The sequence below is a fragment of the Arachis ipaensis genome, chromosome B9 (genome assembly GCF_059453495.1).
Source record: "Arachis ipaensis isolate K30076 ecotype BB chromosome B9, ASM5945349v1, whole genome shotgun sequence".
NCBI lineage: Eukaryota > Viridiplantae > Streptophyta > Magnoliopsida > Fabales > Fabaceae > Arachis > Arachis ipaensis.
Window position 1 is genome coordinate 34175885 of NC_142444.1, and position 20814 is coordinate 34196698.

The 20814-nt window shown below is 33.0% G+C and overlaps 4 protein-coding genes and 1 non-coding gene across 8 annotated transcripts; 3 read left to right on the forward strand and 2 right to left on the reverse strand.

Moving 5' to 3' along the window:
* The first annotated feature begins 5208 nt into the window (after window positions 1-5208).
* Window positions 5209-9142, forward strand: LOC107615329 (uncharacterized). Its single transcript, XM_016317411.3, has 6 exons — window positions 5209-5433; window positions 5612-5872; window positions 6663-6836; window positions 7017-7123; window positions 7978-8360; window positions 8809-9142. The coding sequence occupies exons 1-6, from the start codon at window positions 5317-5319 to the stop codon at window positions 8955-8957; spliced, it is 1191 nt and encodes a 396-aa protein (XP_016172897.1). The 5' UTR covers window positions 5209-5316; the 3' UTR covers window positions 8958-9142.
* Window positions 9143-9621: 479 nt separating this feature from the next.
* LOC107617689 (antigenic heat-stable protein) lies at window positions 9622-13400 on the reverse strand. 3 transcript variants are annotated; one of them, XR_001615039.3, is made up of 5 exons: window positions 13268-13400; window positions 12939-13054; window positions 11152-11518; window positions 10818-10928; window positions 9622-10040 (listed from the first exon to the last, which is right to left on the reverse strand). XR_001615039.3 is itself a non-coding variant. In XM_016319517.3 (4 exons), exons 1-3 carry the CDS (start codon window positions 13373-13375, stop codon window positions 11155-11157), a joined length of 588 nt encoding a protein of 195 aa, XP_016175003.2. In that variant the 5' UTR covers window positions 13376-13400; the 3' UTR covers window positions 9622-10040; window positions 11152-11154. The 3 variants fall into 3 exon arrangements, 1 of the variants encoding a protein (XP_016175003.2); XR_002353658.2 differs by having other exon boundaries at window positions 10818-10938; XM_016319517.3 differs by lacking the exon at window positions 10818-10928.
* LOC148544251 (small nucleolar RNA snoR126) lies at window positions 11798-11899 on the reverse strand. Its single transcript, XR_015901795.1, has one exon. It is a non-coding gene; the product is annotated as a small nucleolar RNA snoR126 (small nucleolar RNA).
* Window positions 13401-13420: 20 nt separating the features above from the next.
* LOC107617690 (Pseudouridine synthase family protein) lies at window positions 13421-15343 on the forward strand. Its single transcript, XM_016319518.3, has 2 exons — window positions 13421-14112; window positions 14198-15343. The coding sequence occupies exons 1-2, from the start codon at window positions 13695-13697 to the stop codon at window positions 14872-14874; spliced, it is 1095 nt and encodes a 364-aa protein (XP_016175004.1). The 5' UTR covers window positions 13421-13694; the 3' UTR covers window positions 14875-15343.
* Window positions 14946-20322, forward strand: LOC107617688 (pyrophosphate-energized vacuolar membrane proton pump). Of its 2 annotated transcripts, none has more exons than XM_088498267.1 (9): window positions 14946-15084; window positions 16306-16500; window positions 16597-17171; window positions 17427-17806; window positions 17908-17994; window positions 18303-18633; window positions 18789-19199; window positions 19327-19386; window positions 19879-20322. In XM_088498267.1, exons 3-9 carry the CDS (start codon window positions 16644-16646, stop codon window positions 20083-20085), a joined length of 2004 nt encoding a protein of 667 aa, XP_088354393.1. In that variant the 5' UTR covers window positions 14946-15084; window positions 16306-16500; window positions 16597-16643; the 3' UTR covers window positions 20086-20322. The 2 variants fall into 2 exon arrangements, with proteins under 2 accessions (XP_088354393.1, XP_020966540.1); XM_021110881.2 differs by having other exon boundaries at window positions 14948-15084; window positions 16158-16500.
* Window positions 20323-20814: the final 492 nt, after the last annotated feature.

A 20814-nucleotide genomic window follows, 5' to 3' on the forward strand; every position in this document is an offset into this window, starting at 1 on the left:
AATCAACTTTAAGTTCCCTCAAAATCTTTTTACAAACTTTAACACAATCACACTAATGCTAGTATTTTGTTTCATGTGTCCCAACTACTAGACTAGCGTTTCTTATGGCAGTGTTTATTTGTGAAAATAGGACAAAATAAAATACTAAAAATAATATATAAAGAATAGAAATATAAAATTTTATATATTTGTATTTTATTTGATAATAAATTAAAATAAATTATAAAAATTTAATTTATTTTTATTTTTTTATTTAAAAAATTTGAGACAAAAAATATAATAATAAAAAATATAATTATAAAAAATTAATAAAAATAATAAATTATATTTTTTGTTAGTGCTTTCGTATTTTTTTTATTAGTATATATATAAAATATACTAATTTAATATCTCTAAATATATTATTTTTGTTTATATTTTTTTGTTAAATACAATTTTTTGTCTTGATGTTCCTGTTTTTTAAACAAATGTAGGCTATGTGTTGGAAAATTGGAAGCCAACTTTGAGTATCTATCCATCTATACTGTACTAGAAAAGTAGATATAATAATTTTGTACGGATCTTGTATACACGAGAGAGAGAGAGAGAGAGAGATTGATTTTGGTTCCAAGTTGATTAACTCGTGGAATTTAGAGAGAGAGAGAGAGAGAGAGATTGATTTTGGTTCCAAGTTGATTAACTCGTGGAATTTGTTATGTGTTTGTACCTGATTGGTATGCTGATATATCTACAGATTTTGGATAGATATATAGTGAACTATTTAACCAAGTGTTTAATGATTTGCAAGCAAGGGATTTATGTGCAGCTGGTAATGATTGGAGAAAATGACGTCTTTGAATTGAAGGCACACACGCACAGGCCGACTTCCCATGTCAACATTCCAAGTCATGAATGCACTAAGCTTGAATAAAAAAACATAATAAATTAAAGTAATAACGATAACGAAATATTATATATATTTTATGGGGATTACAATAATTACAGTGGTTATGATACTTGTGTAAATTTAATTTACACATATTAGCCAGTGAAATATGTGCAAATCAGCATATTAGCAAATTTATATTTTTTATTTTTAAGTTAATTATTTATGCTGTTAAAAATATTTTTTTATTTAAATTTAAATAAAATATCAAAAATATCAAAACTAAAAAGACTACAAGCCGAAAATTTATGTTTTAGTTTAAATTCAGAAATACATTTTCACAAATTTATAAATTTAAAATAGAATTAATATTCTAAAATTTGTTAAAAACCATTCTTTAATTCATTGACATTTAAAGAATCGTTACCATTACAAGTGAAAATGATGACATTTGTATTTTGCAAACCAGTTGTGCATTTGATATGAAATTTTAGCAAATTCATACAAAAAACGAAAACAAATAAAAATTTGATTTCTAGAATTTCTTTTATACTTTTCAAAATATTTTTGGCCATTTACAAAAGAATCACAAAAATATCTACTTAAGGTATAATTATCAAATTTTAAAGATAAAAAATATAATATTTTATTTTTTAAATCATACTTATAAAAAATTACATTAAAGTCCAATATTTAAAGTCTTTTTTGATAATATAGATTTAATGGTTAGGTACTTTTGTCATGTTTTAAAATATTTGAGGATATTTATAAGGGTGTTTAGGAATCGGATTCAATCCGTATATCTGCGGTATTTATTCGAATTCGATCTAAAAATTGCGTATATCGGTATATTAATCTGATCTGCAGGGCCATTGGATCGGTTGCAGAACGAACCATATCCAATCTGCACACTAACTAATAGAAATTTAGGTACCTATCCGCATGCATATCTTTATTTCATAATAAATAAATAAATAAATAAATATTTTTTTGTTTTATTTCAATTAATAACTATTATATGTGTTGTATTATTTTATTTTTATTATTTAAAAAATATATTTAATAATATTTTAGGAGTAAATATTTTTAAAAGTATAAAATAAAATTATTAATAGTTTTTACTAAAAATATTTTTATATTTTGCGAATATATCTGATATTCAATCTAATCCGTAAATGAGCAGATCGTTTCCGAATTTAAAAGAAACGGATTTTAAATCCAGATTCGATAATTTTAGTGTAGGCTGTATCAAGATTTTGGTCTAATGATCTCTAGATATTTTTGTCGTTAAAAATTTGAAGCGGTACTTTTGTTAGTGATTTAATAATTTGAAAATATTTGTCGCGATTTACTTATAAAAAAATCTTATAACATGAATGCATTTTCTATTTTACGTCAAATAAAAGCTAATTTATTTTATATATTTCTCCACTCTTTCCATTCTTTAAGAATTATAATAAAAAATTTCACAAAATCATTATGTGAAAATAAATATTGATTATCGGATATATAATCTCTGTTTTAAATTTTTTGACCCACTCTAATTTTTTCTCAACTTCGTATAATAATAAAACAATTTAAAGAAATTAAAGAAAATTACAAAATCATTGTTCAAACTTTAAAAATAATAATTATTATAAATTTATTATTATTATTATTATTATTATTATTATTATTATTATTATTATTATTATTACATGCACACAAGTTTGTCTCTTAAAGAAAAGGGTAAACTTGGGATGCTGTATAAGTGTATATATATATATATAAAAGAGTCACCAAAAAAAAAAAATACATATATATAAGATCCAGAGCGAGCATCCATTATTTTATGTTGAATGTTGAATATAAAATTGAAAACCAATAATCTTCATTGAAGCAGTCATCACAAAGACTACTACTGCCATTATTAATTATGAGAGAACTATAAAAGATCCACAAGCATCCATTTACAGTGCAAAGCAGACGTATGCGCAAGATATAATAATAGTAAGAAAGAATCTTACTTGTGATAACATAGTGTATGTGGTGGTGGATTTCCAGCTGGCAAATAATAATAAAACCCCAGAAAATCAAAGCCATCCACATTTTTGGTGTGTGGGATCCCTATATTAGGTGATAGAGACTAGCTAATAGTTGAGAAGCAGCAGTAGCAATTTGGGAAACCAACCTTCCATATTTGACGAAAAAAGTATGATTGAAACATTTAGATAGGGCGGCTGGCACAGGTAAAATATGAGATAAATATTGCGAAATAAAGCTCTAAATAAAAAATATTTAAAATTCATAATAATAATAAGAAAAAGTATAGGATACCAATATACTATCTGCCAACTTATTGCCAATAATAATTAATTATTATATTTTAAACACATGTATAAAGAGACACATCCAAAAAATATATATATAAAAACATTTCTATTAGACACAGCCATAAAAAAGACAATTTTGTTAGACACATCCATAAAGATACTTCCGTTAAACACAGTCATAAACAAGAGTTAGCAGAAGTTGACAGAAACGCCGTTGGTAACGTAGCGGGATTGTAATAATAATAATAATAATAGTTTATCTCATAATATAAGTTTCATATATTTTGTTACCGAAAAGTTGGTAAAAAAAGCATAAAATTCTTGTTTCATTATTTCTATATATTTATGTCGTCTCAATTTTAGATTACATCGTTATAAAAAAAAATTAGATTACATCATTTTAATTTCTTCCTTAAATATACAAGTTATATTCTTTGAGAAAATACTCAAATTAATTTTTAAAAAATTTTTAATTAGACATTCTAATATTTAATAAATTTTTTATTCTTTAAAAATTTTCGATAATTATTCCTATAAGATAAATTAGTTTTTTATCATTTTAAAAGAAAATTAACTTGTCTTATAGTAATATTTTATAAAGATGAGTGCTAGATGTCAACAAGTTTTGTTATTTATAGTCATCAATTAGTTATTAATAGTATTTTTAATGGTATAGAATTATTCACTTTTTTTATGGTCAAGTACTGACCAAATTTTTATAAAAGTGTTTGCTTCCTAAACTTTCTTCATTATAAAATCAAATTATTATAAATAAAATTTATTAGAAATTTATTTGTCCTATATGAATATTAAAAGTTTGATTAAAAACGACAAAAAAAATTAATTTATCTAATAAGAATAATTTTCAAAATATTTAGAGAACAAAAATTTGTTAGAGACAAAAGTAGTTGATCTATATTTTTTATAAAATCAATCTTAAATGTAAAATGATTAGTATTATATATTATTAAATTAGAGAAATTCTCCACATATAAGTCTTTTCACATGCAAGTCATACAAGTCATTTATTTCTTCTTTTTCTTTCTCCATGTCTCCTCTTTTTCTTCTCATTCTTCTTCTTTTTCCGTGCCTCTTCTTCGTTTCTGCACGTTCTTCTTCTTCTTCATCTTCTTCTTCTTCGTTTCTGCACGTTCTTCTTCCTCTTCTTCTTCTTCTTCTTCTTTTCTTTCTTTTCTTAACTTCTCTTTCTCCTTCTTCATTTACGTGTTTTTTTCTCTGTTTTCTTTCTTCGTTATTCTCGATATCCATTGTTTTTTGACATCAAACTCTGAAATCATTTTTGAAGAAGAAGAAGCAGCAGAAGATGAGGAGGAGAAAGAGAAAGAGTTCTGCATAAGGTGTACTTCAACAAATTTTGGGTGTATTTCTTAAATCCTTTGGGTGTATTTTCATAATCCTTTGGGTGTATTAATATTTATGTAATTATTCGGGTGTATTTCTGTAATCGTTTGGGTGTATTTCTGAAGTTCTATTATCTTCAAAACGATTTCAAAGCTTGATTTTAGAAACAATGAAAATCGAAAAAAAAAACGAAACAAGAATACCAATGATAAACACAGATAAAACAACGAATGAAAAGACAAAGAGAGAACGCACAAAAGAGATCAAATTTGACAAGAAATTCGTTTTTATGGAAGAAGAGGAAGAAGAAGAAGAAGAGTAGGAGAAGAAGAAGGAGAAGAAAAAGGAAGAGGAGAAGAAGAAGAAGAAGGAGAAGGAGAAGGAGAAGAAGAAGGAAAAGGAGAAGGAGACGGAGGAGCACGCCATGGAAATCATATATGGGACATATGGGTCAGCGTGTTTTTGGGTCAGCGTGTGTGTAGCACTCCTTATTAAATTATTATTTAATAATTTTTAACTATTAATTTCATATAAAAATAACTAATAAAAATAACTAATGTTTACTTTAATCTAAATAATACTCTACCTTCTTGGTGAATAACTGAATCATTGAGGAAAAACAAACAGAATTAAGGATATATAAACACACCACACACGTGACTTGTCCTTTCACTACAAAATCAATTGCCACTACTTAGCTTCCTATAATTGGCTTCCCCTCTTCTTAATTTGTTGCCATTTCGATTAAAAAAAAAAACATACACAGGAACGAACTATATGGCTTCAGAAGCTAATAATCCTTCAGACTTGGAGAATCTTTTGGATTTTTCATACCTTGTTGATGAGGATGATATTATTGTTGAAGATTATGATACACGACAAGCATGCGAAAGGGTACGTATTAATTCTTGTCATGCAACTTATACGTACTAACTATATATATACTGTATACTATTTATTTATCCAATTATTTCTTAATTTTATTTTTCTTCTATATCCTTTCAGTTTCTTTTATTTTCATTGTTTAATTTGTTAAGTTTAATTAGTTATCTTGTTTTATTCTTTTTTTCAGGAAGAACATGAACACGATGAATTGAAAGAGTTAGCAGAACTTCCACCATCACTGAGGTTAACACTAACGATAACACCATCTCTGGTGCAAGAAATAGAGGAAAAAGTGAACGGTGGTAGTGTTTATGATGATGTAGTAGAAATTAGAACTTCTTCTCCTTCTCCTTCTTCTCCATGCCAAGAACCACTCATCAACAAGGTTGAGAACAAGTTGAAGGCTGTGCACTTGCCAGTTTGTTCCCTTGCAATTGGGTGTTACTTGGTAATAAACTAATAATAATAATAATAATGCAATTTATACAGTGTTCAATTATATATTGAATGTTGAATTTTCATGCATCCAGTATTTCATACGAATAATATATACTTTTCTTTATGAGAAAAATTAACCAGTCTATTTCTTTTATTTTGTAGATAAAAATACTATTTGTATACTAAAATTATCATTAATATATTTGTATATAAATATATGTATTATTTAATTCATTTTAATGTGTATTTATATTTTAATATATATTTTAAACTAAATTAATAATTAATTGTAATGATTAATTTCAGTGTATACTTAACATATTATTTTGAAATTATAAATTTTGGATTGAATTTTATTCAGTTTTAATTTTGACTTCTAAACTGAATTTAGTTTCTTCAGTCTAAGATATATATATATATATATATATATATATAGCATTAGTACTTAACTACTTATTGCACTTTTCACAACTTTCCATGTTTTCTAATATACTTTATAAGAAATGAATTACTAATAATTAATGTGTGAATTTAATTCAAGTAATAAGTTTATTTACATATAAAAAAAGTATAAGTAGATATTTAAGAGAGAAACAGAAAGTCACACAGAACATTTTGTTCTCGAAAATGAGAACAAACCTTTGTATTTTAATTCTCTTGAATATTATTCACCGTTAACAACATCGTATATATATTTTATGTGAATATTCACACTTAAACTTTAGTAATTTTTTAATTGGTAAAATAAATTGTTCATGATTGTGAATAAAACAAGCGACTATAATAAGTTTGATGTACAGATAGAAGCTCAATATCCAGCACACTTGGTGGCCAAGTTTTACTTTAGCAAGCGAAAACTTGTGTGGGAGATATTAGATAAGGGTTTGAAACATAAGATTGAAATACAATGGGAGAATATTTCAGCCATTCAAGCAAGCATTCAGGAAAACAAACCTGGCCATCTAGAAATTGAGGTGCGTTTAAATATTACGCAAATAATTTTTATTTTATTTCTCATTAAAAACGTGACACAATATTGTTTAAATACTTATTTTATTTATCAAGTAGTGGTGATTTAATTTTTAAAAGGAGATAACGCCACTTGAACTAAAGTACTTATGATGAACTTCTCAAAAACAATTGTTCTTACACAGCTTGATAGAGTGCCATTTTTCTATGGCGAGACTACCCCACAGCCTAAAAAGCATACTGTATGGTCTGCATCCCCTGACTTCACTGGAGGTTATGCTTCCAAATACAGGTGTGTGTAATCTTAATTCTAGAATAAACACTCAAAATTCATCCTCAAAAAATTTCAGATTATTAAATACTTTGATCCTCAATAAATTTTTATATTCTAAAAGTTTTAAAAAATTATTGATTTCAGACGCATCGTCTTTCTATTATTTTAAAGAACAAAAATATTATTTGTACACCAAAATCAATCACTAAAATCAGCTACCAATGTATTTGTGTATAAATACATGTGTGGTTTAATTTATTTTCAATATGTATTTATATTCCAACATATATTTTATACTGATAGTTGACTTTGGTGTGTGATTTTAGTATATACATAGCATAACTCTTTAAAGAATTAATGTCTTAAAATGTATTTTGCAAATCAAATTGGATTATAATTAGTTTTTAAGAACTTGTGTAGGACTGTCAAATGGACCAACTCGATCCATTTAAGCCTAGCCTGCACAATTTCGTAGGTTAAACGGGTTAATCCATTTAAATTCGCTTTTTTTTATTATACATCATTTTTCAGTTTGGACTATTTATGGTCAGTTTAATGGATTAAATAGACTAGCTTGTTTTGACCCCTTAACTATTTTGACGAATCTAAAAGATTAGATCTATGTATCTAACACGCATATTAAAAATTTGATTAAAAGCGATAAATAGACCAGTTTATCCGATAAAAATAATTCTCAACTAATTACTCTTCATGTTATTATCCCGATAATCTACAAGAGTTTCACATAATTTTTTTTATGACACTTCTAAATAATAGATATTTAAATAGAATATTTTACTAAATTATAATTAAATTCATCAACTGAAGTGGGTGTGCATTCCTTCTTTTCCTTTTGTTGTTTATTTATTCAGGAGACACTCCCTTCAATTTCCTCCTGGAGTTCTTGACCAGCACTATGTTAAGCTTCTACAATTGGACAGAAGATTGTTGGAGTTGAGTGGGACACCTTTTCCTAGATTAAAATCTTGTTATTTTGATTCATACCTAGAAGATGAAGAGACAGCAGCAACACACATTCGTTTTGGTCATCATCATGATCTATATGCACATGGGTCAACAACCACCAACCAAGCTATGGAAAGTGAGAAACTATATTTCAGTGCCTTTGAAGAACCAACTTCATTTCCTTCATCAGCATCTACTTTTGATCTCCCTCAACAAGTTCAGCTATATCACAATACAATGCCATTGACCACATGTGCCATTACTGAATCATCTACTCCACTTTCTTCTGGTAACCACCATTTCTATTCATTCTTGCATAATATGTACTCACCATAAACATGGCAAAAATTACACTCTGGACTCTTCTGAGGATATTATGGAGGGCAATTGGCAATGTCATATTTATAAGAAAATTAGTATGGTAAACATCATCTTATGCAAAGCATCCTGCATTACACAAAGTTTAGAGAAAAAATTGTACCTATAAGGTGTAATATAGATAACCTAATTTGATTAAAGTATTAATGATAGATTCGACGGTTTGAATATGCGATCTCAGAGACAACACAAATGTTATTCCAATACTCTCTTTCAAATATTAGAATCATATTTTACAGAATAAAAAAATGTCAAAACCTATAAGATCTAAGAGCAACGCCAAAGACGATTGCTATTACTATATTAGTGTAGATAACCCTAAAAAATAATAGTAATAAATAAATGGTACTTGTTCACAGGCAATTGCTCTCCTACAAATGAGGAAATCAAGAATCAACTGCTACAAGTAGATCATGGCATGTATGACCCTCTTGACGTTCAACATTTTTCGTTCTACCAACAACGTAACTCATTGCATCTCTTCAAAACAACAAGAGCTTGCTCATAGACTCATATACCCTAAGAGGCTAACAAACTATTGCACCCTGCTCCTAGCTACGAGAATGTGTTGGTCAAATGCAATTTCACCCACAGCTATGAATGGAGTTTTTCCTAACTTGTAAAAAGCTTTTGCATTTTACAAAGCCAAAAGCAAACTACCCCCTATTTATTTACATCTCACTTTGCTATCCCCATTTAAAATGTAATGTGTCTTTCTTGGTAACTTCATCATTTTTAAGCAATAATAATTATTTCAGACTCACTTTTGGCTTAACTAAGTATTTAGTAAACCATTTTATCACTATATTCAAGATCCAAATATTTCAAAAAAATATTTAGTTTTGATTCCCAGAAGATTATGATATATCGATTTTCAGGAAGCTTAAACTATTATTTGAAAAGAGTCGAAGCAAATTATCGTAAAGTTTTAGAGACTTCAAGGACATAGTACTTTGGTATAGAAATTAAGGTTTTCAAACTCAATAGTTCACATAAACTTAGGAAATTTAAATAAAGTTGGATGGTAAAACTCAACTTGTAAACTCGACTTGAGGACCTAGACTAATAAACTGGACGATTTTATGAATTAACTAGGCAGATTGATACGTTGATCTAGAAACTTGAACTTAATACCTTTAGAAAAATTTGGACCTAAACCATGAAACATATAATAGTAATAATACTATTTTCAATAACAAACTTATTTAAGCGCTCACTGTTTAACATCATTCTCAAACATAAATCAGATCTCTGAAAAATTCTAGGATCATTCTTTAAAAAATTATTTCAAGAGAAATAAACAGCAAATGGACAGTGAGTGGCCAAGAGAATATCCTATGTCTTCTTATTTATTTATTTTTTATTTTTATTGGTAGGGTAGCCTGGGGCAGCAAGAGAACCACCTGAAGGAGCTATAAGCAGACGCTGGTTCATGGACTTCAAAGCTGGATGAAACATCACTTCTGAGCAAAGGAGCCACTCACAACCATTGACTTAAAAAGGAGTCCAAGGTTTCCAGTTTCCTTGATTGTGTATTGCCATCACAAAACCACCCCTTCTGGATTAAAAGTTAAGAGAAAGAATAATGTGCCTGCGTAATAAATTTTCAGGCGTTAGAATAGCTTGAAACTTCAAGAAATAGATTATATATATATAGCCTGCTGAAACACCCATTAGCCAGAGCAAATTTGCAATACTATGATTCGTTCAGATGCCTTACTTTTTTATTTGAGTTTCTAATGACAAAGAAACGTAGGAATGATGACCCTGAATCTCATTAAATTTTGAAATAACTCTTATGAACCAAGTCCAGCGAGTATAAATGTCCAGAATTTTGTTTTGTTAAAATTTAACACTCCAAACATCAAAATTTATTGATCTATCAGCTGTGAAAGTAAAATTTTTTTAATTTGCATCTTAAAGAAGGACTCTCATTCTGATCAACAAATCATAATTGTGTAAATAACGAAACGGTTTTATTTAATCAAGTATACTATAAACTTTAGTTAATGACTTTTTTATATGTCCATTATTTCCACCTCAAACCTTTATACTTAATAAGAATAAAATAGACCCAAAGAAAAGAATTAAAGAACTGTAAAGAACATCACCAAAAATAGTCAATCTTTTTTTATAAAAACCAAATTGAAAGATAATTATCACTGGGCAATGATAATGTAACAATAAAAGTTACAGTACATAGACACAATCGATCTCCACCACCCTTTGTTCATTCATATTAACATAGCGTCAGGCTAAACAGACATTTGACATTATAAAAAATGGCTGAAGATTTTTCTGCAAATAAAACAGAACTCTCGGCAATTACAATTTTTGAAAACTATATGCAAGATGGAAACAATTTTACCCTGAGGGATTTAATTGCTTTGGGGCAAGCAGACTGATATAATAGCATGTCAACCAGTGGACTTCAACCATTGCATAAATCATGATGTTCAAATTATATTCCTAATGTGTCCTGTAACAACCTTAAAATAGTTTAAAGATGAAGCATCTGTGAATCAACAACACAATTAGTGAACATTCATAAATCAATTTCATCAATTTTATAGGTATATCATACAAAACGTGGTAATGGCATGATATTTCTAAACTCCAGTGAAATCCTACAAGTGGTGTTAATGATATATGTACTAGATGTAATCACTTCCATTACAAATTAAATAACTAGTTTAACTCACAAATCAAGTTTTTGAGATTGAAAGAGGCGATTTGCCAGAGCCTTCTGACATCGCTGCAGGATCAAAAGACCTGGTTGTAGTTTCTTCTGCTCCTTCTGAATTTATTTCGGCAAAGCTTCTTTTCTTTGGTGGCGTGTTTAAATTTACATTCTCGTTTTCTTTTTGCTTTCCTTTGCCTTTATCTTTTCTGCTGTCAGCCTCCTTATCAGGTTGTGGTTCCCCATTTGGAAGTGGAAATAAAGGAGGCTCTTGGCCACTCAATCGACAAAACACTTTCTCAACTGTTTCACTTATCTCCTTTCCCAGGCCATTATTATCTAAAATTAACTCCCAAACTGATTTGGAGGCTTTTTCAAGTACAGAAGCTCTGCATGAAATAAACACGGATGTAAGAGAAGATCAATAATGAATATAAAATCTAATAAGGAATAATGACTACAAACCAATCTTCCAAGACCACTACATATAGCGACCAGATGGAAGCACAACAAAATAGACACTCAACATGAGAAAGTCAAGAAAACAATATATTAACATTAAGCAGACCACGTAAGCCCAAAAAAAATTTAACAAGTAGGTGATATATTGACCAGGGAGGGCTGCTTAATATGCTTTGTGTAATGTTTCATTTGATAACAAAAAATAATAGGCTCAGACACGCACAAAGACTGTCATCAAAGAGCAAACACGTTTGCTTTGGTCCTGGTCACTGATCAGAATCGAGAAATGTTGTCTGTCATCACAGCCTACTGATATTCTGTAATGTTTGTGCAAAAACGATTTGAAGTGAAGTAGCGAATTTGAATTCATCGTGTTTGCACTCATTTATTCATACTTCTTTGCAGAAAACCACTTAACGCTGCTAATAGAATGCAACCTTTATATACGCAACTTCGAAAGCAAGTTAAAAGCTATGCAAGAATTTCAATTTCGTAAAAATTCTAGACTATCAAGGACCAACTGTCTTAAAATCATAAGCTGTTAGGAAAAAAGGCACATAAATGACCTTTTTATTTCATTGGAAGATAAAATTATACATATAAGAAAGGAAGAATTCCCAAGACAAGAGATCCTATATACATAAACCAAAATATACAAAAACTACCAAAGGAGCATAATATTCCAATCTCTCGGTAGGGCCTAAATAGTCCTCTAAATAGTCCATCTACTTGATACCGAAAAGACACCAAGTGCCTAAATCTATCCCACAGATGAAGCACATTAATGAGTTTTGCTAATAGCATAATGCCCCCTCCCCCCAACAATGCAAGAGCCTGTTCGCCTTGAAGCATCGACACTACATGGGCCTATCATATGCTAAAGTTCAACTCTCAATTAGAATAATAGGGATAACAAAAATTAAATTCTAAACCATTTAGTCATAGACTTTGGTAATATGACAAGGAGTATCTCAGCATAGTGTATATGTTATTATGTGAAAGCATATGAATAATTTATATATTTAACAGACCCAATACTTTTGTCTGGAGCAGAATACTTTAATACCAGTTGAGATGGGGTCTTCTCTTCGGGTGAGTTATAATCATATGTAGGTAAAGCTAAGTTCATGCTTACTATTTGAAAGGAATTCAATGACTATATATAGAACAGGTTTTACCCATCCCTTCCCCACCAAATATGTTAAACAAATACAGTTCGATAACTTCTACCCTGCATCACATTTTGCATCAATTATGTGCAATATCAGGAATGAAACTTTCAAGGTAGAACCCTTTGGAAGAGTTAGCACATAAAAACTGGTGCTTGTGGTCAAATCTATAACTTACTCGAGTTCTTGCCGAAGCGCATCAAACAGCTCTCTTTTGGTCTGTTTCTCAGCTCCAGGGGTGTTCAGAACCCTACTCTGTTCAGCCATCTTTATAGTAGTGCTCTTCAATTCCTCCTTTAAAAAAAAAAAAATTAAAAAAAAAAAATCAACTTAGACCATGAAAAACTGCAAACCAACGAGACCTCATGGAAATTAACTATCTAGTGCAATGGAATCAGACACTTATTAAAATTCAGCCAAGTTTTCAGTAATATCTCATGGCTTCCATAATTAAAAAGACCAAGATTTAAAAGAAAACAGAAAAGGAAAAAGAGAAAGGGAAATTACATTGGCCTTGAGCTGGTTGATGATCTTCAATCTGAGGGCATCGATTGTGCCGTCGTTCATGAGGGACTCAAGCACATCCTCTGGAGTGATGATAGAGGAAGAAGCCATGAGAGTCAAAATTGCAGAAAACCGTAACCCTGGATGATGTATTTCGAGTCTCGCGTTGATCGATGCTTATACTACAATTGCGAATGTCTGGGGTTCAGTATAGATAAATATATACACCTTCCAGAAAACGTTGTCGTATTAATGGGTAAAAGAGGGTGGAGCGCAGTGTCAGTTTGAGAAAAAGGGGAACTCAGAAAAACCCTAAAAATACGATGGAGAGGGGAATACAGATGAAGATGAGGGTGAGGCGAAGAGGAAAAGTTATATAACCGTTTTTATTAGATAAATTTTGTTATGACGAAACTACCCTTCGGCCTTCATGAATCATTCTCTCACTCACCGTCTCCGTTCACACCATTCTGGCATTCTCTCTTTCAAGTTTCATCCCAAAACCCTTCTCAACCATCATCGCTACCAGAATCTCCATACCCTCCCTCTCCAAAACTGTGGTAGCATGGCAGACTCAGATGAATCCCAACCGCCAACCGACTCGTCCCAAAATGGCCTTACTTCCCTCGATAATTACCCCGTGCCACTGTCCCCTCCACTCCCCGCAATCTCCAAGCAAATCGAGCTAAGCCGAGCCATGACCGCATCTTCGAAATCGAGCCTCTTCTCTCTCTCAACGTGCCACGTCATCTACGAAGACCAATGGCTCATCGCAATCAACAAGCCCCAAGGAATCTACTGCGAAACCATCCTCTCTTCCGTTCCAACCCTTCTCAAACCACCTCAAGGTCAAACTAAATCTACATTGAAACAAAATTGTTACACATTTTATAGCCTTTATTTCAGGGTTAGTTATCATATTTTTCTGTTCAGGTGTCCACGTCAGCGTGCCTGAGCTGCACCTTGCTAACCGTCTCGACCGCGACACGAGCGGCGTGACGATTATTACGAAGTCACACAAAGTAGCATCGAAGTTCGTGAAGGCATTCACCGACCACGAGGTTCGTAAAACCTACATCGCTCTCTGCAGTGGCGTGGCCCCGAAGTGGAACAGGATTACCGTTAGGTCCGGGCACGGGAGGTCCAAGTTTGGCGCGTGGCGCGTTTACGCTGCCTCCGATGTCGGGCGGAAGCTACCAGGCGGTTCGGTAGTCCGTGACATGGAGACTTCGTTCGAGGTTTTATCGGTAAACGGAAGCGGAACGTTCAGAGACGAGTCGGAAATTAACGACGGTGGTGATGTGGTGGTTGTTGAGGAGAGAGCTGTGAGAGAAGGTAGTGGTGGCGATGCAGAGAGTGAGATAATAGTTAGGGCGTATCCTAGGAGTGGACGAACGCATCAGATTCGGTTGCATTGTCAGTACCTTGGGATTTCGATTGTAGGGGACGTGAAGTATGAAGGGGTCTGTGAATGGAAAGAGGTGGCGCGTGAGGGCCACGCGCTTCATGCCGAGAGCTTATCGTTCAAGCACCCCATTACTGGCGATCGCATTTCACTGCACGCGCCGCTTCCATCTTGGGCCAATAAGGCCTTGCAGTTGCAGCACTGAGGAAATTGTGTGTGTTTTGCAAAAGAGACCTTTAATTTGAAGGAATCATTGTCATGTCCTTGTTGCGATGAAGATCAGGGTCGTTATTTTTGAAACCTGCTTCAGTGCTCTCTCCAAACTGTCAAATACTAACGGAGTAACAGTACATTCAGAGTTTGGTTGCTCCTCGGCCGCATGCAGTGGGCGCCTGAGAAATTTGCTAATTTGGAGGTTCTTGCTATTTCTCATGTCAACAAGTTTGCTTTAGCTTTGAGAGTTTGATTATACTAAATCCTAGCTCTGTTTCTTCAAAGAATATAATTTATGTTTGATATCATTCTTGGCTTTGTTTGGAACGAATTTTTTTTTAATCTTTAGTGTATCAAACTTTATATAGTTGGTAATCAAAAAATAGTTTCTCAAAAAGCAATATATACAAATATGTGATTTATATTGGAGTATTTTGAGACTCAGTCTCAACCATTTGTGATGTTCCTGGTGGTGTAAAAAAAGAAAATATTGATCTGGCATTATTGTTCTGAAAGAATAATAGATTAATAGTACACATACACCTTGGTAATTCTTTCGATCAAGTCATTTGTATGACTAGGCAACTTGTAGAACGGAGATATGGACCTTTATATTTAAATAATTAGTTCCAATGACTCTGCCCACACTGTTTTTACTTTTGAAGAGCATCAATAAAGAATTAGAAAAGTAATTCGGTTTTGATTAGTCCCTTGAAATTGAGCCGTTGTTTCTTATCACATAATCTTCTAGACTGGTTGGTATTGGTCTATTGGCATGCTTTTAATGACCTCATCATCTTGCGCAAAGTAGCATTATTCCTATCCATGTTCCATTTGATCACACGGAAGCAAGTTTTCTTTAGCAGTTGAAGGATAAGACTTGTGTTTATTTAACTTATTTAGAACTTTCAGGCTTCTACCAATTGGTGCCATATAATATATTTACATTTTTTGGTGTGAATGAAATACTTATTTTGAGTGAACAGTTTGTCAGTTGGTGCTTATTAAAAGTGAAGTTGATATCTCTACTTGTACACATCAACATCATATTTTGAAAATTGGTTGCAGTCTTATAGTTCTCGGCCCATAGGAATATGATTAGAATTGAACAGACATGTCCTACCCCATTAATCAAAAGCGCCAGTTTACTAAATCAGTGTCATGGAAAAACTGTTGAAGTCCAAATCCGTCATTCTAAACAACCAATTTTTTAGATTCTAAGGGCCATGCAAGCTCCCATAGTTTTCTTATCTTGTTATATTGTGCACTTTCTAGATTTTAAGATTGGTCTCCCAGGCTATAAAACTCGGTGGTTGATTATGCTATTTTAGCTAAAGAAGTTTACAACAAAATTTCAACTGCGGTATTTGGAAAATGGGGGAGTTGAGTGAGGGCCTTACACAAGTTCTGATACCTGTGGCAGCATTAATTGGAATTGGATTTGCTTTGCTTCAATGGTTCTTGGTCTCAAAGGTCAGAGTGTCTGCTGTTGCTGATCACAATGGCAGGGACAATGGGCACAAAAGCAGCTTACTAGGAGATGCAGAGTTGGAGAATGGTGTCCGGGTTCCTGAAGTTACTGCTAAGTGTGCCGAAATTCAGCATGCCATTTCTGTTGGTGAGATTTCTTTTTCCCTCTTATAAGCTTGTGATTGGATTGAGTTACAATAATGGAGAACTGAAACGTGATCATCTCAATTTGATACATTTGCAGGTGCTACTTCGTTTCTCTTTACTGAGTATAGGTACCTGACTATCTTCATGGGAGTATTTGGTGTAATAATTTTTCTGTTTCTGGGCTCTGTGAAGGGCTTTAGTACCAAAAGCGAACCTTGCACCTACAATGAAGGCAATCTTTGTAAACCAGCACTTGCCAATGCTGTGTTTAGCACTATAGCTTTCTTGCTTGGTGCCATTACCTCTGTCCTTTCTGGCTTTCTTGGGATGAAGATTGCTACCTATGCCAATGCTAGAACAACTCTTGAAGCAAGAAAGGGAATAGGAAAGGCCTTTGTTATTGCTTTCCGCTCTGGTGCGGTGATGGGGTTTCTTCTTGCTGCAAATGGCCTGTTGGTGCTATATGTTGCCATCAATTTATTCAAACTGTATTATGGGGATGACTGGGAGGGACTTTACGAGTCTATTACTGGCTACGGGCTTGGAGGTTCATCAATGGCGCTCTTTGGAAGAGTTGGAGGAGGCATATACACCAAGGCAGCTGATGTTGGTGCTGACCTTGTGGGAAAAGTTGAACAGAATATCCCTGAAGATGATCCACGCAACCCAGCTGTAATTTGTTGTTCACCTTTTTTGTTAATCATCTCAATTTATTTTCTGAAAATGCTATTTGTTGTTGAAGTTTTTGTAAACATTTTCATGGTTGATTACTATCATTCAAATCCAAGCCAACTTCATTATAATCTATCAAATTAAAACATTCTCCAATGCATGATTTGTGGAAAACTGAAGTTACTATATATCATTTTAAACTATTATGCTTACATGTTTATATTTCTGGTCACTGAATTTTTTGAATATTTTCAGGTTATTGCTGACAATGTGGGAGACAATGTTGGAGATATCGCAGGTATGGGTTCTGACTTATTCGGGTCCTATGCAGAATCATCCTGTGCAGCTCTATTTGTTGCATCCATATCATCTTTTGGACTGAATCATGACTACACAGCCATGTCATATCCTCTCATCATAAGCTCAATGGGAATTGTGGTTTGCATGATTACAACTCTTTTTGCAACTGATATATTCGAAATAAAATACGAGAACCAAATAGAACCATCCTTGAAACGTCAACTTCTTATCTCTACTGTATTAATGACCGTTGGTATTGCCATAGTCAGCTTCTTTGCTTTGCCATCAGAGTTCACTCTTTATAACTTTGGCGGCAGCAAGGTTGTCAAGAACTGGTATGACCAATTTTCATGTGCCAGCCTACTTTTGTCAGCATGTACAGATTTCTTCATCTTTATGTTGTTCAAATTAAATATCATCAACTACATAATTACAGGCACCTTTTCTTCTGTGTTGCCATTGGCTTGTGGGCTGGACTTGTAATCGGGTACATTACTGAGTATTTCACTAGCAATGCTTACAGGTGAGCAACCTTCATTTATTCTTGTGTTGGAATTCATATTGCTTAAAATTTCTTCTAATCCCCTGGCTCCTGTCCTGTCACATGGAATCCCATTCCCCCGATGTTAAAAAGTCCCTGAGAGTTTGGCATTATTCAATATTTTCAGAAAGTTGGATATTGTGAATGGCATAAAGTTTTTCATAACCATTCCCTTTAAACGCCCTCATAGATACTCAATGACTGTCTATTTGACAAAAATTGATGTTCAAATTTGGTGCTTGGATGCTAATTTGCTGACTATCTGTTCATATTTCATTTGCATGTTGCAGTCCGGTGCAAGACGTAGCAGATTCCTGCAGGACAGGAGCTGCAACAAATGTTATTTTTGGATTGGCGCTGGGATATAAGTCGGTCATAATTCCCATATTTGCTATTGCAGTTGCTATTTATGTAAGCTTCAGCCTTGCAGCCATGTATGGAATTGCTGTTGCAGCACTTGGAATGCTGAGTACTATTGCCACTGGTCTTGCCATTGATGCGTATGGCCCCATCAGTGATAATGCTGGAGGCATTGCGGAAATGGCTGGATTGAGACATGAGATACGAGAAAGAACAGATGCTCTGGATGCTGCAGGAAACACCACTGCTGCCATAGGCAAGGTAACTGTTTGTAAAATGCTTAAATTTAATAGCTTGCTTGGAAAGACTAGGAAAGAAATTATGAATTCGACTCTTGTTATTGAATTATCTACGAGAATCTGATTTTCTATTTTATTTTATTTTTTTAAATTTTTTTGTGCGTGCCTTTGTAATAGGGTTTTGCTATTGGATCAGCTGCACTTGTGTCTCTTGCATTATTTGGTGCTTATGTGAGCAGGGCAGGCATAAAAACAGTGAACGTTATGACCCCAAAAGTATTTATTGGTTTGATTGTGGGAGCAATGCTTCCTTATTGGTTTTCAGCGATGACAATGAAGAGTGTTGGGAGTGCGGCTCTCAAAATGGTTGAAGAAGTTCGCAGGCAATTCAATACTATTCCTGGTCTCCTAGAAGGAACAGGAAAACCAGATTACGCAAATTGTGTAAAGATTTCTACCGATGCCTCATTGAGGGAGATGATCCCACCCGGTGCACTGGTTTTGCTTGCTCCACTTATTGCCGGAACATTGTTCGGAGTGGAAACACTTGCTGGGGTACTTGCTGGCTCTCTTGTTTCCGGAGTGCAGGTATAATATGGCCTTGAACTTGTACTATCTCAACACTGATGCTATTTTTTCGCCTTTAAGATTGTGCTTTCTTGAAAATTAGCTTTGAAAATTTAACTTCTTGACAAAATGATTTTCATTTTCCTAGGTGGCAATTTCAGCTTCAAACACTGGTGGGGCATGGGATAATGCTAAGAAGTACATCGAGGTAAGGGACAAAGGTTTCATGTTACCATTCAAATTTGGTTGGTTTTTAGCGCTTTACTGATGTATAACTTGCCAGCGAAGAATTCTAGCATTCTAAAGGAACACAATGCATTTTATCTTTTTGAGCAGGGGTGGAGCTAGAACCGTTTATAGGAGGAGGTCAACATGAAAGACCTAACTAGATAGGAAACAAAAGAAAAAATTAGGGGGATCAAACCATAAAAATAGAGGACTTCATAAATAAAATTTATTAATTTGGGGCTCTTCATCTACAATAAGCTCCGCCCCTGCATTTGAGTTTTGACCACTTCTTTTGGCATTTAGAAATGTAACTAAAAAATATTTTTCTATTAACATCCAAATATATATTGTCTACATACTATATGACACCCATTTTGCCGCTCTTTAAGATGTTCAAATACATTACTCCAAATGTAATTTACTTTTCATTGAACTCCAAATGTAATCTTATACATTGTTTTGGTGCCTATAGGCTGGTATTACCGAGCATGCTGTGTCACTGGGGCCAAAGGGATCAGATGCTCACAAGGCTGCGGTTATAGGTGACACTGTTGGAGACCCTCTCAAAGACACTTCGGGTCCCTCACTCAACATCTTGATAAAGTTGATGGCAGTGGAATCATTGGTATTTGCTCCATTCTTCGCAGCTCATGGAGGCTTAATTTTCAAGTTATTCTGATTTCTCTCTTCTTGCAGTCAACTAAACCCGGTTTGTGCATATTTGTTCAGCATCATGTAGTGCAGTGGAGCTATGAGATTGATAGTGTTTTGCCTTCGTTAGTACAGTATAGTATTACATTATGTAACTTTCATTAGGCCAATTTTATTCCAGTAAATCAGCAATAAAATTTACATGATGTAACTTGAGTGTCATGAAATTTAGATGTCATTGTTAATTTATGAAAATATTAGTTAGTATTTATGGTATATGGATTACGCGTGACGTGTGCGAGTATAATGAAAGTATGAAACTAAACGCTCAAAACCGTCTCGGTACCTAACGCCGTCGTGTGGAATACTCTAGAACAACCAATAAATAATCATGACCCCTTTAATATTTGTCAATATGTAAATCGCTTCTAATTTAAGCATTTCAAAACAAAGTCTTAAGATATGAATGCCGGCGGTTTACCCATTTTTGCCCCCTGAATGTCCATGAATGGGGCGTGGATATCATTATTAAAACGTCATTTTAAAATGAACAGTGATGAGTGATGACTTATCCCCAACTCTACGTTACAAGAAAATTTCCTAAACCTTTTTTCATAGCTGGAAGTTGTAGGGCTTTTTGTTTTTCTTTTGTGGCGAATCCTGACGTTTAAGAATTAAGCCTTCCGAGCCGAATAACGACACGGTGCCATTGTCATTATCGGAAGACTAACAATCCAAGGCGCTTTTTAATTATTTT

Bases quoted from the DNA above. Each gene is read 5' to 3' on its own strand.
- LOC107617688 (XM_021110881.2), top strand. From the start codon at position 16,257: ATGGGGGAGTTGAGTGAGGGCCTTACACAAGTTCTGATACCTGTGGCA. The intron at 17,172-17,426 runs GTAATTTGTTGT...GAATATTTTCAG, and splicing joins ATGATCCACGCAACCCAGCT to GTTATTGCTGACAATGTGGG. The intron at 19,200-19,326 runs GTATAATATGGC...TCATTTTCCTAG, and splicing joins CTCTTGTTTCCGGAGTGCAG to GTGGCAATTTCAGCTTCAAA.
- LOC107617689 (XM_016319517.3), bottom strand. From the start codon at position 13,375: ATGGCTTCTTCCTCTATCATCACTCCAGAGGATGTGCTTGAGTCCCTC. The intron at 13,055-13,267 runs GTAATTTCCCTT...TTTTTTTTAAAG, and splicing joins TCAACCAGCTCAAGGCCAAT to GAGGAATTGAAGAGCACTAC. The intron at 11,519-12,938 runs GTAAGTTATAGA...TATTTCATGCAG, and splicing joins GCGCTTCGGCAAGAACTCGA to AGCTTCTGTACTTGAAAAAG.
- LOC107617690 (XM_016319518.3), top strand. From the start codon at position 13,695: ATGAATCATTCTCTCACTCACCGTCTCCGTTCACACCATTCTGGCATT. The intron at 14,113-14,197 runs GTCAAACTAAAT...TTTTCTGTTCAG, and splicing joins CCTTCTCAAACCACCTCAAG to GTGTCCACGTCAGCGTGCCT.
- LOC107615329 (XM_016317411.3), top strand. From the start codon at position 5,317: ATGGCTTCAGAAGCTAATAATCCTTCAGACTTGGAGAATCTTTTGGAT. The intron at 6,837-7,016 runs GTGCGTTTAAAT...GTTCTTACACAG, and splicing joins CTGGCCATCTAGAAATTGAG to CTTGATAGAGTGCCATTTTT. The intron at 8,361-8,808 runs GTAACCACCATT...ACTTGTTCACAG, and splicing joins ATCTACTCCACTTTCTTCTG to GCAATTGCTCTCCTACAAAT.